Here is a 16,739-nt window from a genome sequence, read left to right as displayed (position 1 = left end):
ATAGGCAAAGTGTCAAACTTTATAGAATAGTTTTGATGTGGCTTCATCAGAGTGAGGAGTTTTTCATAAATTGTGTCTAATAACATTTCAGTAACACGGGCTTGGGGTTCTCTTACTTCGTGACCTAACTGTAGTTCACTTTCAAAGGCTTTCTCTATTGACATCATTCGACACAAAGATTCAATGGATGAACTCTTCAGTCATCGTGGTGAAATCTTTGGCACATGTGGGGAGGAACAAAAAGCTATATTACAGGTGAATTGCATTTATTTATTTACCATGTTTATCTTGTCTTGGTGGTGGTGAATCAGTACAATTGTGAAATGACAAGGTTTTTCCCCCTCTGTCACTGGTAATGGTATTAAAGTGCAATTTGATGTTCTGGGGGGAGCCATGTCCCTAACCCTACGTGCACAAATGTCCAAACAGTCCTACCAGAAGATGTGAAATACATTGCAGGTTTGTTTTCTTTATAACAGAGGAATTGCTATGTATCTTCAGTCCATAAGGGTCTTTGAGTTACCTCTCTAAGTATCTGTGATAGATTTTTCAGACCCATATGCAGATATTCTTTCTTCAGGCCCTTGTAAATGATCATACCCATTTCTAAAAGGATTGGCCAAGAGACTTGTAGATCAGTTTTGCTTGTTCTTGTAAAAGTTATGGTTAACCACTGTTTCCTCCTAAATGTTCATAAATTGAACTCATTTTAAACATATGAAGCCTAAGTGTCTGGTTTGTGAAGACATTTTTATCAGAGGAGAAAAGACAAGTCAAAGTTAGTGGGCAGAGGGTCCATTTCAGCCCCTGAGATGTTCTGTCTTGAACTGACCTGCCGTAATAATGCTATGTCTGAGGTTGTATGTCATCTCTAAGAGGTTATGCTGTGTCGTGCTTGCTCTGTTTGACTGTCTTTGAAACTACTTTCATGTGTTAAAAAGTCTAGAAACAATACATATATATGATAAAAAATAGAAAATTCAGTTAAGTATAAAGAAAATAAAATCAGTTGTAATTTTGCTCAATTAATCCATTTCTGGACATAAAAAACTGAAGAAATTCTTTAATTTTTTATGGATATATACCTACATTTTTCCTTAAAAGAAGGGTTCGTGATAGTAATAAGTTTTATATTTTGTTGTTCATAGGAAAAGACAGAGTCTCTAATACAGCAATATGAAGCCATTAGTCTGCTCAATTCAGAGCGTTACACCCGCCTAGAACGGGCACAGGTCTTGGTGAACCAGTTTTGGGAAACTTACGAGGAGCTCAGCCCCTGGATTGAGGAGACCCGGGCACTGATAGCACAGTTACCTCCTCCAGCCATTGATCATGAGCAGCTCAGGCAGCAGCAAGAGGAAATGAGGGTAAGGAGCAATCCAGGTTTTATGCAATGGCAGAACTCAAAATTGGCTCTACGCTTTATTTTAAAACAACATATTTTTTAGTGCCTACCAAGTGGAAGTTCTGTGTTATGAAGTTAAGTCTTAATAGGTTAGAATTTTTGCGCGCGCGCACACACACACACACACACACACACACACACACACACCCACACACACACAATACATACCTGAATTACTTCCTTTGTCCTTAATATGAATCCATTAAAGAAAAAGAGCATGGAGATGTCAGAAACCTGGGTACTGCAGAAATAAAGAACTAAGTAAACATCAAGGGTATTTTTAAATCTTTCCAGATATGGTGGGGTGTCATGAGACTTGGGATATGGTTGGGGGCTTTTTCTATTTGGGTAAGCCCTAGCTGGAGTGAAACAATGTCAGAAAGCATTGGCTGTATGGACTTTAGGGAAAAGGGAAATTTGTAAACACTTCAACTAATGCTTTTACCATTAAAGATAGTTTTTAATGTCTCTCTTATTTGTGGCTAATGGCTTGCGCTTATTCTTTTCTCTGTATTCCTATACATGGATGGATATAAACTGGAAGGAGCCAGCAGTAGAGTCAAGGAGTGGTTGGATTACTAGAAAAGTTGCCATTTGTGCCTTGTCCTGCTTAATGTCTCTCAGTTTGAGGAGGGGGACAGATATTTATTTAACCATGCAAATTATAGTGCATGGAAGTATTTATATGTACAGAAGAGGGGGATTAAGCTTGTATCAACAGGGAGGGGGAGGAGGAGTGAGAGATGATGTGTCTGGGAAGGCTTCCTGGTGTTGGGATGTCTGAACTGGCTTTTGAAAATTAAGAGAATTAGGTAGTGTTAGAACCTAAGACTTAGATCGGTTTTTTTTCTTTTCCATAAATGGTGCAATGCTGGGACTTGCTGGTTTTTAGCAATTCCATTTTTTCCTCTCAAAGTTGATATGAGCTTGGTACAAAAATATTCATTTTATTTTCTTACATAGCAACTCAGGGAATCCATTGCTGAACACAAACCCCATATTGATAAGCTGCTAAAGATAGGCCCACAACTAAAGGAGTTAAACCCTGAAGAGGGAGAAATGGTGGAGGAAAAATACCAGAAAGCAGAAAACCTATATGCCCAAATAAAAGAGGAGGTGCGCCAGCGGGCACTGGCTCTGGACGAGGCTGTTTCCCAGTCGGCTCAGGTATGTGTGTGTCTTTAAGTCCTGTTCCCTTCAACTATCCTTTAGTCTAAGCACGAGATCTCTGTATCAGGTGTGCCTCTGTGGTCTGGAATGTCTAGACCAACGTGCAGATGATATGCCATCAGTAGATCAGGAACCTGTGCCTATTACATTTTCATTCCAAGGAACATTGGTATACCAACACTATGGCTGGTTGCAGGGGGGAGGGGGGTGTCTCATCTTGGCTGGTATATACTGTCTGTTGACAGTTTTCTTGAAAACTTTTCTATTGTGATGAGTCTTTAGCAGGGATGATTTTGGATAAATTCACCTTGAAGCAACAAATGTGTCAAGAAAAGTGAGATTCCTATCAGGCCTGTTACTTTCGAGCTTTGGAAGACAGCACGTTAGTTTTCTTACTCAAGAGGCCACCAGCTAGCTCTGGTGCAGAGAAAGATGCTTGAGTAGGGAGAAGTAAGAGCCAAAGAGAAACATAAACCACCAGCAGTGGAGTTTAAAGCATGTAACTACATACTTTTCAACTAATATATTGCTGTTAGTGGTATTTTTGTCATGTCTGGGTATTTTATTCCTATGTTTAGTGTCAATATTCTTGGTTAATATTTGTACTTACTCAAGTTTTTCCCCCCACCTTCCGTCCCATCTCTCACTCACATTGTGGAATGTGTTACTTTGTGTTGTTGCTGCCTGCTCCTGTCCTCCCCACATCGTCACATTTCATTGTTGTGTTGACCGCGCCCACCATTACAGATTGCAGAGGTAAGGTACCCACCCCTACTGGGATTAGGGGGTTCTTATGAAGCTGAGAATTGAGAAGATTTACCTTTAAGGAAATTGCCCTTTACTGTCGTGGAAGAAGTTTTATTAGTCTGGTTTATTATGCCAGTCTCACTTGGGGCAAAACCTAAAAGTGAGGGAGCAGCAGGGAGTGATTTTGTCAAGGAAATCCCACTGTGTCTCCCGTGTAAGACACTAGAGTTAAGCTTCATTGCAATGAATCCAGAGTTGGTTTTAGAGAACTTCTTAAGGGGGCAAGAATATCTGCATTGCACCCTTTCCCCCTTCTCTGCTTCAGATTATAAATGAAAATTTTATAATTACAATCATGTTATTCACAGTACCTGAAAAGTGGGAAGGTAAATTGTTCTTTTAGAATAAGGATAGATTTGGCCTTCTTTAATTACCTTTCATCATGCCGACCTTTTCCTTTCTCAGTATTACATATAGTGGGTTATTAAATTGCATGCCAGGATACTTTTAATCTCTAAGTCATGTGGCATATTGAGTTCCCCATCCATTTACACAGTTGGTAGAGGGCCTCTAACTTGTTGGTCTAATCTGTTGCATGCAGCTGTCATCTGAAATGTTGACACACTGACTCTCACCAGTTTCATGGTCTTGTCCCTTCCTTGTCACACTAGTTGGGATCGGGGAAGTACTGTGACAGCACTAATGACTTGAGTCGATTTCTGGCATATTACTTGATATCTTTTTTTGTTTTGAAAATGAACGTTTACTTTCTTTTTTTGATGGGCCAGCACTGGTGTGCTATGCCCAAAGCAGCCTCTTAGGCAGACCTAACACTTGACAGCCATCGGGCTAAGCCGAATGCAAGTTACCAGAAAGAGTAGTAGATTCATAACCTGTTATTCCCTAACATTTCCCGCAGAAGTGTGATGAAGTAGTATTGCTGTGATGGCTAACGTTCCAACATCTGTTTAGTTCCATGATAAAATCGAGCCTATGTTGGAGACTCTGGAGAATCTCTCCTCTCGCCTGCGTATGCCACCGCTGATCCCTGCCGAAGTGGACAAGATCAGAGAGTGTGTCAGTGACAACAAGAGCGCCACCGTGGAGCTGGAAAAGCTTCAGCCTTCCTTTGAGGCCCTGAAGCGCCGTGGAGAAGAGCTCATTGCACGATCTCAGGGAGCCGACAAGGACTTGGCTGCAAAAGGTGCTTCGTGAATCTAATTATTGTTAAAGAAAATCAGTAAAGTAAATTCTAGGCTGTGCTTACTCCAGCATCCCACCAGATATACTTCACTGAATGTAAAGGCAGTCCCCAAGTAATTGGAAAGTCATTTAGAATTCAGAACACATCTCCCCATTGAAACAAGATTACAATTGGTAGCTGGATTCCTAGGCCAGGAAACAGATGCTCTTTTAACCCCTAATATGAATTGCAGTGTCCAATGTAGGCGGAGCATAACTATCTTATAGAACACTTTCCATAGGAAACAGTGAGTTTGACACAGAACACTGGAAATAGAGTTCTCATCTCAGACCCTTTAGAAGTTAGGTCTTTTGCACTTGAGCAGTATCTTTGTATTAGATGATAACTCATTTCCATGCCATCTCTGTGATCTCTTTATGTGGGAGACCAACATAAGCAGAAAATACAAATGTTGAAATAATAATAGAACAAAGGTAAAAAACTATCCTTCAGGTTATAAATTTGTAGAGCTTTTTAAAGGATAATTTCAGGGGAAAATGTGAGAACTGGGTGAAATTTCTGATGAAGTGGATTCAAGTACTCAGAGAAGTCCCATTCATATCTGTTGTTTATTCCCTCAGAAATCCAGGACAAATTGGATCAGATGGTATTCTTCTGGGAGGACATCAAAGCTCGAGCTGAAGAACGAGAAATTAAGTTCCTTGATGTCCTTGAACTAGCAGAGAAGTTCTGGTATGACATGGCAGCTCTCTTGACCACTATCAGAGACACCCAGGACATTGTCCATGACTTGGAAAGCCCAGGCATTGACCCATCTATAATCAAACAACAGGTTGAAGCTGCTGAGGTAACACAGAAACAAAACCTTGTCTTTTATGTGTTTGTCCTCTAGAAAATCACTTTATCCAAGTATATTGTGTTAACTGCTTACCCAGGCCTACTCCTTAAGAGGTGGTGGTGGTGGTTGTTGTTGTTGTTGTTGTTGTTGTTGTTGTTGTTGTTGTTGTTGTTTGTTTAATAGGACTTTTTTCCACTTGAAAAAAATATGTGCTCGTTATAATAAAGATTTCTCTCTTCTTTATACATACAAGTTTCACCGCCTGGATACACTCCTACAACCTCTGTAATTTTGATATAGGGTAGTTCCATCACTCAAAAGTAATCTTTTTATCAATTTTAAACTTAATTCAAATTAGTAGAATGTGCTTTCTGATTTTAGTTCTTTCCACAGTGTATGTTATTTCTCAGGTAAATTTCTCTTTTCAAGTAAATTTCTTTAATGTAGAAAAATAGCAGATAGAAAAAATCTGGATTCATCATCCAGAGATAACAATTGTTACTTTGACCTACCCTTTTCTAGTCTTTTTGGAGAGCCTAGTTTTTATGAAATGCATTTTTCATCTCATTTTGTCTCTTTAAGTAAAGTTCTGCCTATCTTGATATTTTGTCTTTTATTTCCGCCATTCTCCCCCCTCCCTGCCCCTGTCATTGCCAGTGCATGAACCAGTTTTTTTTTTTTTTTTTTTTTTTTTTTTTTTTTTTTTAAATTTTTTTTTCAACGTTTTTTATTTATTTTTGGGACAGAGAGAGACAAAGCATGAACGGGGCAGGGGCAGAGAGAGAGGGAGACACAGAATCGGAAACAGGCTCCAGGCTCTGAGCCATCAGCCCAGAGCCTGACGCGGGGCTCGAACTCACGGACCGCGAGATCGTGACCTGGCTGAAGTCGGACGCTTAACCGACTGCGCCACCCAGGCGCCCCATGAACCAGTTTTTAGGATCTGGCACAGAACGGACTTTCTCCACAATTATACAGCCTAGCATTTCTATTATGTTAGTCTCTCAGCTCTGAAGTTGGTGACTTGTACTATATTATTTTAGCCTTGCTGATATACTTCCCCATGATAGACTTCTGGCTGTAGATCATAATCTCCTTGGTGGGGGCGCCTGGCTGCATCAGTCGGTTGAGCATCCGACTTCAGCTCAGGTCATGATCTCAAGGTTTTTGAGTTCAGGCACCATGTCGGGTGAGCTCAAGCCCCTCTCTGGGCTCTGCACTCTCTCCCTCTTTCTGCACTTTGTGGGATTCTCTCTCTCTCCTCCCTCAACTCAAGCATGTTCTCTCTCTCAAAAAAAAAAAAAAAAAAAAAAGAAAATCTCTGGCAGCTGGAAGGATAAACGTTCCATAAATTATTAAAGCTCATTAGACCTTCCCCAGACTATTTTTTATGTATTGTTATATATATAAATATATTCGATATATACATATTGTGTGTGAGAGAGAAAGAGAAATAAATTGAGTCTGAAGTTTCACTGTTTATATATATAAGTGAAATATTAAGGACATTGAAAGGCTTCTGTGAAATTGACAGTTCTGTTCAACATCTGCTGTTGATGGGGGTATAAATTACATTTGCAAAGTTTGGGAAGTTCTGCTTTCTGTTTTGGCTTATGATCTGTTCATTTACATGTAGACTATTAAGGAAGAGACAGATGGTCTGCATGAGGAGTTGGAATTTATTCGAATCCTTGGAGCAGATTTGATTTTTGCCTGTGGAGAAACTGAGAAGCCCGAAGTAAAGAAGAGCATTGATGAGGTATATGGAAAACTGGATAAGGAATTCAGATGAAACATTAGTGGACTCACACAGAAGAGGGTTATTAATTAAAGAATCTGTTTTCCCCCCAGCTGAATAATGCATGGGAGAACTTAAACAAAACCTGGAAGGAGAGGCTAGAAAAGCTTGAGGATGCCATGCAAGCTGCTGTGCAGTATCAGGACACTCTTCAGGTGAGAGGCCACACAGTGACCACCATAGAAATAAGTTCCATGTTCTTTGTCATATTTTGGATCCAGCATCTGAGTGGATCACCTTTACAGGACTGGAGCATTTTCCAAACTAAGACAGTGCTGTTTTGATATTTCCAGCTGAAGCTTTCCACTCCTAGTGAGAAAAATACCTCCAAATTTCTACGATTCTTGCCATGCTCTTCATCATCATATTTGTCCTCAGGGTGGCTGTACAGTGAAGCAGGCCTTATTGTGCAAGTCATTGCTTGCCAAAAGGTTCCAAAACCAAGTTACCTTGAAGCACAGCTTGGCACAGTAGTTTCACCACATCCTGAGCTTGCTAGGTGGCCATGACAAATACTCAACTGCTATTCACATTTAGTTTTTCCAGAGTGTAATTTATTTTGGCCATTATCCTGATAACACTGGTTCTGTTCTTAAATCCCCATATCACTGGAATAAAGATCATTATCCCTTGCCTCTGACCCCCACCTGAAAACACAGACATCACAAAGTACTTTAATTTTTGTCCACTTATGTCAACAGAGGTAATGCTAATTCTCTCCCAACTCCTTGTGTTCTTTTGGTTTTTGACTGTTTGTATTTCTATCTTAGGCTATGTTTGACTGGCTAGATAACACTGTGATTAAGCTCTGCACCATGCCCCCTGTTGGCACGGACCTCAACACCGTTAAAGATCAGTTAAATGAAATGAAGGTTTGTAAATAGGAATGGCTTTTGAAGAAGAGTTGCTTTTTTGTTTCTAAAGATTTGGTTTGATGTTAACATTAGTGTGTCTTTGGTAGGAGTTCAAAGTGGAAGTTTACCAGCAGCAAATTGAGATGGAGAAGCTCAATCACCAGGGTGAGCTGATGTTAAAGAAAGCTACTGATGAGACGGATAGAGACATTATCCGAGAACCGCTGACAGAACTCAAACACCTCTGGGAGAACCTGGGTGAAAAAATTGCCCACAGACAGGTGAGGCAGATGGTAGAGTGCATCAGTGGACAACTAGTTCCTTTTTTCTAATTTCCTGACCAACATTCCCTTTATGTCTTTTTCTGAATAGCACAAACTAGAAGGTGCTCTCCTGGCCCTTGGCCAGTTCCAGCATGCCTTAGAGGAACTGATGAGTTGGCTGACTCACACTGAGGAGTTGTTGGATGCTCAGAGACCAGTAAGCGGAGACCCAAAAGTCATTGAAGTTGAGCTCGCAAAACACCATGTAAGTGCCCTCAGTTTTCATCTCTAAGCCTGTTGCCTTGAGACCCAATATTGTCACCAGAAGCCTCTGGATATTGTGTGTACCGTTGGGAACCAGGCTTGATGATATCTGTGGAGCTAAGTTACATTGTTCAACATCTTTTAGGTTCTGAAAAATGATGTTCTGGCCCATCAAGCCACAGTAGAAACAGTCAACAAAGCTGGCAATGAGCTTCTTGAATCTAGTGCTGGAGATGACGCCAGCAGCCTAAGGAGCCGTTTGGAAACTATGAACCAATGCTGGGAGTCAGTGTTACAAAAAACAGAGGAGAGAGAACAGCAGCTTCAGTTGACATTGCAGCAGGTGCGTGTATCGTCCAAGTTAGGGAGGTGGAGCTGTGCACATAACATCGGAAGAAAGCCTGTCTGAGTCAGTGAAAGGAAAACAATATGGAGAATGTCTCACCAACCTTCCTTTCCCCACCCCAGCCCCTGCTCCATGTCTTAAGAAGATGGTTAATTCTGTGCTGGAACTTGTCTGGAAAGAATAGCTTTTGATTGAGTGATTCTTTTCAGATTTGTTTGTAGCCTTGTCTCTTTATTTACTATTCAAAGTTAGTAAATCTTTGCCATAACAAACCTTGCTCACAGATTCAGTTATTTAAATCAAGTGAGGATCCCCACATGTCCATGTTCAATAGTACTTCAGTCTGTTAATTGATTCATCAGGTTATATCAGACATCTATCATATATTACAGTGAAGTCCAAAGGATTCTGCTAGATTCCAAAAATAAATAAGTATATTGGCCCCGTGCTAATCCAGCAACAGAACAACCCTGTGAGCAACCCAGAATTCCTCCCTCAGGATAGGTTCCTCATGTGGCCATTTAGGAAGTCTACTTTTGAAGCTGAGAATTGACTGCTGACCTTACTGATGTGTCTTTTCTCAAAGGCCCAGGGTTTCCACAGTGAAATTGAAGATTTTCTCTTGGAACTGACTAGAATGGAGACCCAACTCTCTGCATCTAAGCCCACAGGAGGACTTCCTGAAACTGCAAGGGAACAGCTTGATACACATATGGTAATGGAAGCTTCTTGAAGTTGAACATAATCCCCTACTCAGAACTTTCTGAATTCACAGACCTGTATGTATCTAGGAGTCTACAAAGCAGCACATTTTTACCGACAATATAGTATGACCTTAAGGATTACTGCTTTTTACGTGGGCTTTTAAGAGCCCCTACCACAGGCAGCAGTGGTGACAGGGAAGCTTGACTGGAAATACATTGGTGAGCTGTTAAATGTTGAGTTGGTCAGTCAGTTGGCATAAGAATATTGACTTGAAGGTGAGAGCATTAAGACAAATATGTTAACACGGATGTGTCTAAGAAAAGAGTGTTGAAGGGACTTATAGAAATCGATAGAGACTGTGACAATATTTTAAGAAAGGGGCTGAGAAAAAAAGGCAACGTAATTTCTAGGCAAATGTTTCAAGTAAAGGAGAAATAAATTATTGGGGTCTACTTTTGTGATCTCTGATCCTTAAGGAAATCTTCTTGAAACAAAATTATTTCAATTTTAGCAAAGAATGGTAGGATTCATTGCTCAGGAATTGAACTGAATCCAAAAGAAAGGGTTTTAATCAAGATGAGACCTTCCTGGACTTTTCCAACTGTGCTTATAAATCTGTGTGTGGGTGGCTTTCAGAGAACTGGCATTACCAATCCCTTTTTTGACTTTTTTTTCTTTTTTTGGTAGGAACTCTATTCCCAGCTCAAAGCCAAGGAAGAGACTTATAATCAACTGCTTGACAAGGGCAGGCTCATGCTTCTAAGCCGCGATGATTCTGGGTCTGGCTCAAAGACAGAACAGAGTGTAGCTCTCTTGGAACAGAAGTGGCATGTGGTCAGCAGTAAGATGGAAGAAAGAAAGGTATCACCACAAAATACAGTGTGTGATTATTGGGCTTGAGTAGTTTGCTTGACCATCGCATGTAATTACCATCTAGTTTCTGTGAAGATTTTTTGGAGACCATTATATAGTACCAGAAGTTGCAGAACTGGTTATCGTTTTTGATTTAATCGTTTTTGTACTAATCAAGCTATCTTTCCTGATGTTAAATTTCTATTTTGCATCCATATCAAGTTGCATTGATGGTACTGGTTTCTGCCAATATTTGCTTTTGTCGTTCATTCCTTTTTTTGCCTTTACCAGTTGAGACATATGAGGCTGTTAACTGCTGAGTGATGGACTTATAACTCATAGTAATCACTGATCTGTGTTCCTACTGAAAAACAAGGTCATGTTGGAGTCACAGGCTTGGGATTGGGAGGGTGGGAACAGAACATGCAGGGAGTTGGGCTAATATTCTCCACAGGAATTTGGCAGCGTGCAAATAATTTTACTAAAAAAATCAGAAGAGTAAATTTTGTGACCTTTTCCCACTCTTCTTCAGAAATCAAATTCTCTTCAAAAGAAAAGTGATCAGGGATCAAGGCCTCACAACATTGTTTTTTATGAGTACCAAATTTCGGAGTATTACTCAGCACAGAGTTTCTGTACTGGGCAGATCTAATGTAAAATATGTGTTCAAATCTGTTGGCCATATCCATTCAACAGTTATTAAGCATGTATGTGCCAGGCACTGTGCTAGCTATATAGTGGAAGCAAAGGCATGAACCCTATCATTGTGAAATTTAATGGACAGAAGTATTCACACATATAAATGGACACTTTGAGAGTACCATTAATTTCCTAGAATTTCTTTAGTGTGAGATCTGGTAATTCTGTTATATGAAGAATGACCAGAGACACTGAGTGTGGGGCTGTGTTCTAATTCTTTGACAGACTGTCATCTAATTTCTGCAGAATGCAGAACTAAGACTAATTAAAGAAACTGAGGCAGATTCTGGCTCCTAATCAAGAAATTTCTATGTTTTCCCATCAATGGAGCAAGTTGCCTCAAGATATACTTACCCATCATTGGTGGAACTGGTCAAACAAGGGCTTGGTGTCAGGGATAGTTATTTCTGATTTTGCAAGGACTTTACATTTTAGTATCACTAATATTCTGTAGTAAGTGTGTATGGTGCTATATTAAGGAATAAATAGATAAAATGATGTGGAAAGATTTCCTGTTATCTAGGAACTTGCAATATTATTAATTTCTAAGCATTTCTGTAATAAATTTGAGGTAGATTTTATTTTTCTCTTGGTTTGTTTAGATTAGGTCTGTGCGTTTTTGTAACATTGATAATAGTGTTTTTCTGTGTTACAAAAGTGACTTGAAAATACAAAGAAAAATAAAAACCTGTACAGTATATATAACTCAGTTAATAACATTTGTAGTGTACATCTTGGGTTTCTATGAATATCTTAGATGTATTCATTTTTAGGAACCTGTCATTATTACATGCCTGCCTGCTAAATGGACCAGGGACAGAGGCCATCACCTACGTGTTGTGGGTAGAGCTTCTCTGGAGCTCGTAGACTCTGGAATTGGGGTGCATTTTTGGGCAGTGGACATGCCCTGAATGAGCCATTGTTTTTGCCATTCTGATTTAGAGCAGTGTCTAAAAATTTGTATCTAGTGTCACATTTTTGCTTAGAATATTATGGCTTTTTTTTTCCCCCTCACCTTTTCTGCTTGTAGCTTAAAAATGAGCTTCAGGGACACCTGGCTGGCTCAATTGGTAGAACACGACTCTTGATCTCAGGGTCATAAGTTCAAGTCCCACGTTGGGCCTAGAGCTTCCTTAAAAAAATAAAAATAAAAAAAGAATGAGCTTCAGCCTCACATTTTCAGATGCCATATTTTCTGAAAACACTTAAATAGAGCAATGCAGTGACCATCATTTTTACAGTAAAGTGCTTTTCATTCAGTTGTTTTTATACTGGAAAAAGTATATCAAAGGGAAGTGAGGCTTTGCCCAGAACAAGTTGCAGACCCTGCAGCTGTCACCGCTGAAGGATCTGTTCCCTTACACTTACTGAATAGCTCTATCCCTGTTCTTTAATGTCCCAGGAAGTGGGGAATGGCAGAGAAAGCAACTTTGCTGCAAATTGTGCTCTTTCCTTTTTATACATAGTTGTTTTGGTTTCAGACACTAACGTTAAATTGCCCCCTTGTTTGTAAACAGGGCATGTTTGGAGGTTAAGTGAGGCTTCCTCTTTAGAGATCATTTTATTTAGTGTACAATTCACGCCTTTGTCCTGGAAACTACAATTCCTGAATTTGGCACTTTCTCTTTTTGTGTTTTAATTAAAATTCAGTCAAAGCTGGAAGAGGCCCTCAACCTGGCAACAGAATTCCAGAATTCCCTGCAAGAGTTCATCAATTGGCTCACTCTAGCAGAGCAAAATCTCAACATCACCTCTCCTCCCAGCCTGATTCTAAACACTGTCCTCTCCCAGATAGAGGAGCACAAGGTAACTGTGACATTACAATGTCGCCTGCCTTTTGAGGGGACTAGCTGAGAAAGAAGCTCCTCTATCTTATCTTCAGTTTAAAAAGAGCTATATTTTCCCCTCAGGTGTTTGCTAATGAGGTCAATGCTCATCGAGACCAGATAATTGAACTGGATCAAACCGGGAATCAGTTAAAGTTCCTTAGCCAAAAACAGGATGTTGTTCTGATCAAGAATTTGCTGGTCAGCGTCCAGTCTCGATGGGAGAAGGTTGTCCAGCGGTCTATTGAAAGAGGGCGATCACTGGATGATGCCAGGAAGAGGGCAAAACAAGTAAGTTAGGAAAGAAAGCTACCAATTTCTTGAACAATCTTGGGCTGCATGTGTAGAGCCTCTGGTATGATTTACATGAAAGTGTAGCTTGCATATTCATTCTTACTTTTTATATAATTGCAGTTCCATGAAGCTTGGAAAAAACTGATTGATTGGCTAGAAGATGCAGAGAGTCACCTGGACTCAGAGCTGGAGATATCCAATGACCCGGACAAAATTAAACTCCAGCTTTCGAAGCATAAGGTAAAGCAGTTCATGGCTCTTAGGTCCTGACCTTGGTATTCACTGAAGTTTGCAAAAAATGGAAATCAGAGCTAGTAAGAAAAAAAAAAAAAAATTGGTTAATGTTGAAAAATCAGGATGATGAAGCTAGCTGTTTTGTATCTACATAGGGTCTAACCATAAAAACCACTCATTTAAATAACTGTTCAAACAAAGTGATTGTGGGAGTAACCAGTTAAAACAACAAGCTTTTAGAAATTTTTGTGCACTGCTACATGTAGTATAAACAAAAATTTATAAATTTCTCTTTCTTTCTTTCTTTTTTTTTTTTTTTAAAGTTTATTTATTTTGAGAGAGAGATAGAGACCGGGGTACAGGCAGAGAGAGAGAGGGAGACAGAATCCCAAGCAGGCTCCATGGTGTCAGCACAGAGCCCAATGTAGGTCTCAATCTCATTAATCGTGCAATCATTATCTGAACCGAAATCAAGAATCAGATGCTTAACCGAATAGGCCACCCAGGCGCACCCAAAAGTTTTAAATTTCTCGAGGATAAGCTGTTGTTAACTCAAGAAGTAGTGACATCCATTACCAACCTGAATACTGAAAAATTTTCTTTGTTCCAAATCAAGACGTCATCTTTTAGTGTGGATTCTTTCTGTTCTCTTTGGAAACAGGAATTTCAGAAAACCCTTGGCGGCAAACAGCCTGTGTATGATACCACAATTCGAACTGGCAGAGCCCTGAAAGAAAAGACTTTGCTTCCTGATGACACTCAGAAACTTGACAATTTACTGGGAGAAGTCAGAGACAAATGGGATACTGTTTGTGGCAAGTCTGTGGAGAGGTGAGTACGAATATTTGCTTTGTGGGTCTGTATGTCATCCTGAAACTAACAAAGACTGTTAATTGGATTCCATAAAATGGCAATAAAGCTAATGCATCAGTAACAGGTTTTGTAGCATCTCAATATCTCTGGTTCATTCAATGCAAGTTGTGAAGTTGAATAAAATGTATTAAAATTCTCATTTTAAACTTGAACCTTACCGTATTAGCAAGAAGGCCATAAACTCAAGCCAATAGCAACAGAAGATTAGTAACTACACTTCTCTGTCAGTGACTAAGTTGTGACACTGATGGCTGTGTCAGTGAGTTCTCTCACTGTCAGGCACTGAGCAAAGCCTCTGCACATAGCACTTCGTGTAACCATTGTAATACCTGCCCTTGACAGGGCAATCACTAATGAGCATGTGCCAAAAAGGGGCTACTAATCACTTAATCCACCTGACAGCCACTGAGGCGGGCTCTGTTATTCCCATTTTACACATGAGGAAACTATCATAAAGACGGTTTTTAACTCCCCCAAGGTCACTCAGCTACTAAGCAGCAGAGCTGGGATTTGAAGCTTTTGAGTTTGGTTCCATAAGTTGTACTCCTGTCCCTGTGTGCCCACTATGCTATGCTAAGTATTAGGATATCTTTATATTGTGCTCCACAATTTTTTGGATGAGGTGACTGAGGTTCACAGAGGTGAAGAGAAAGCCCAGGGTCACACAACTCCTGACTCAGACCGTGGCTGAAACTGTCCTCCTCCACCTGAGTGGTGTAAGGTGATTAGCACAGAACTTGGGGCATTAGGGTGTATCCATATATATAACCATTGGACTCCTAAGATGCCAGAAGGGTATCTGCACTTGTTTCCTGTACTAAATCCATTCTAGAGAGCAGTTTGGTTCAAAATGTCTAGGCATAGCTCTTCATCACTGTTTATCTGTTTTGAACCAGCCCAGCATGGAGGGCCCTGAGACAGGGCCTGTAGAGTGCAAGCAGTGTTCCCTTCAGCAGTCAGAACTGTGAGCCAGTCAAAGAAAAGGGATCCCCCAAAACAGTGAGGTTTGTGTGCTTCTCTCAGGCAGCACAAGTTGGAGGAGGCCCTGCTGTTTTCGGGTCAGTTCATGGATGCTCTGCAGGCCTTGGTCGACTGGCTGTACAAGGTGGAGCCGCAGCTGGCCGAGGACCAGCCCGTGCACGGGGACCTCGACCTGGTCATGAACCTCATGGACGCCCATAAGGTGAGGGGCAGGAGCTGTGCCGTGTGGAGGCAGAGCCCTGGGTTCCTCCGCCTAAGCAGGCCTCCTGCTCCGACTCACCATCCAGGGGAGAAAGGAAGTCTGGAAGAGCCTGTGTCTCTGCTTGTCAGAGAGACCGCTCCTCGCTCCGTGTGTATCGCTGGGATTCTGCATCAGTCACAAAGGATTCGCCAACATTGCTTTGATTTGGATTTGGTGATGTGTACAATTTGTCTTGGGGTTCCCCCCTTCTTGTTTGTACCTCTCAGTTGAGTCACACGATGAATTTAAATTCAGGAGCCCCTCAAGATACCCATTTCCACTGACTCCTACAATGAAAATGAGTTCTTTTCTGAGCTATCCTTGACCCTCGCTAGCCCAGCACCTTGCACAGTGGTATTTAGTGTAACCTACACCTGTCATGTTGACCTCCATTATATCCTCTTGTTTTAGCACAAAGCATTCAGCTTTACTCGAATTTACAACAAACTCTTATTATGTGCATGGCAGAATGTGTTCTTACTTAACTCCCACAATTCTGGAAATCTTGCTGTAACGTTACTACTGTTTTACAAGTTAGGAAACCGGGACTCCAGGTAAACAGCTTACCCAGAGCCACACCACTCATCTTGAGAGCCACCTCTTCTGATGGTTCTTTCTTACACATTGTCCTGCCTCCCTCTGCATAAAAGACACACGACTAGCACCTACCAAGGACAACTGGACTGAACGATTCCTTTTCTCTGTGGTTTGACGTCATGGGTTCAGAACATTTCTCAGCAAACTAATTCTTCTGTTTTTCTTTTCTAGGTTTTCCAGAAGGAACTGGGAAAGCGAACAGGAACCGTTCAGGTACTGAAGCGGTCAGGCCGAGAGTTGATTGAGAATAGCCGTGATGACACCACATGGGTGAAAGGGCAGCTCCAGGAATTGAGCACTCGCTGGGACACTGTGTGTAAGCTCTCCGTCTCCAAACAAAGCCGACTGGAGCAGGCCTTAAAACAGGTTAGAGACTTTTTTGGCGACAACCCAAGGGAGAGGATCCTAGCAGATTCATTCTCATTTCTTTATCAGGATCAGTTCCACCCAGTCTCGAACGTAAAGCCAAACATTGATCTTCTGAATGTTCTACAAGATTTTAATGTTCACTCATATTAGAGAAAAAAATTAATTTGGTTTTTAAAGAT

The 16,739-nt window shown here is 40.8% G+C and overlaps 1 protein-coding gene across 31 annotated transcripts in view; it reads left to right on the top strand.

Moving 5' to 3' along the window:
- MACF1 (microtubule actin crosslinking factor 1) overlaps positions 1-16,739 on the top strand; it is a 335,119-nt gene that overhangs the window by 293,189 nt on the left and 25,191 nt on the right. For all 31 annotated transcript variants that reach the window (XM_058717965.1, XM_058717978.1, XM_058717958.1 and 28 more), the window contains 19 exons: positions 148-255; positions 1,149-1,367; positions 2,369-2,572; positions 4,295-4,526; positions 5,147-5,373; positions 7,001-7,123; positions 7,216-7,317; positions 7,933-8,034; positions 8,124-8,297; positions 8,389-8,544; positions 8,689-8,886; positions 9,476-9,604; positions 10,282-10,455; positions 12,796-12,951; positions 13,056-13,262; positions 13,386-13,505; positions 14,161-14,330; positions 15,396-15,555; positions 16,363-16,557. In XM_058717965.1, the coding sequence (XP_058573948.1) occupies positions 148-255; positions 1,149-1,367; positions 2,369-2,572; positions 4,295-4,526; positions 5,147-5,373; positions 7,001-7,123; positions 7,216-7,317; positions 7,933-8,034; positions 8,124-8,297; positions 8,389-8,544; positions 8,689-8,886; positions 9,476-9,604; positions 10,282-10,455; positions 12,796-12,951; positions 13,056-13,262; positions 13,386-13,505; positions 14,161-14,330; positions 15,396-15,555; positions 16,363-16,557 (3,156 nt within the window). The remainder of the gene's footprint in view (positions 1-147; positions 256-1,148; positions 1,368-2,368; positions 2,573-4,294; positions 4,527-5,146; positions 5,374-7,000; positions 7,124-7,215; positions 7,318-7,932; positions 8,035-8,123; positions 8,298-8,388; positions 8,545-8,688; positions 8,887-9,475; positions 9,605-10,281; positions 10,456-12,795; positions 12,952-13,055; positions 13,263-13,385; positions 13,506-14,160; positions 14,331-15,395; positions 15,556-16,362; positions 16,558-16,739) is intronic.

Source organism: Neofelis nebulosa, chromosome 2 (assembly GCF_028018385.1).
Source record: "Neofelis nebulosa isolate mNeoNeb1 chromosome 2, mNeoNeb1.pri, whole genome shotgun sequence".
Taxonomy (NCBI): Eukaryota; Metazoa; Chordata; class Mammalia; order Carnivora; family Felidae; genus Neofelis; species Neofelis nebulosa.
The sequence above is the reverse complement of the archived record's forward strand: the minus strand, read 5'-3'. Positions and strand labels throughout refer to the sequence as shown.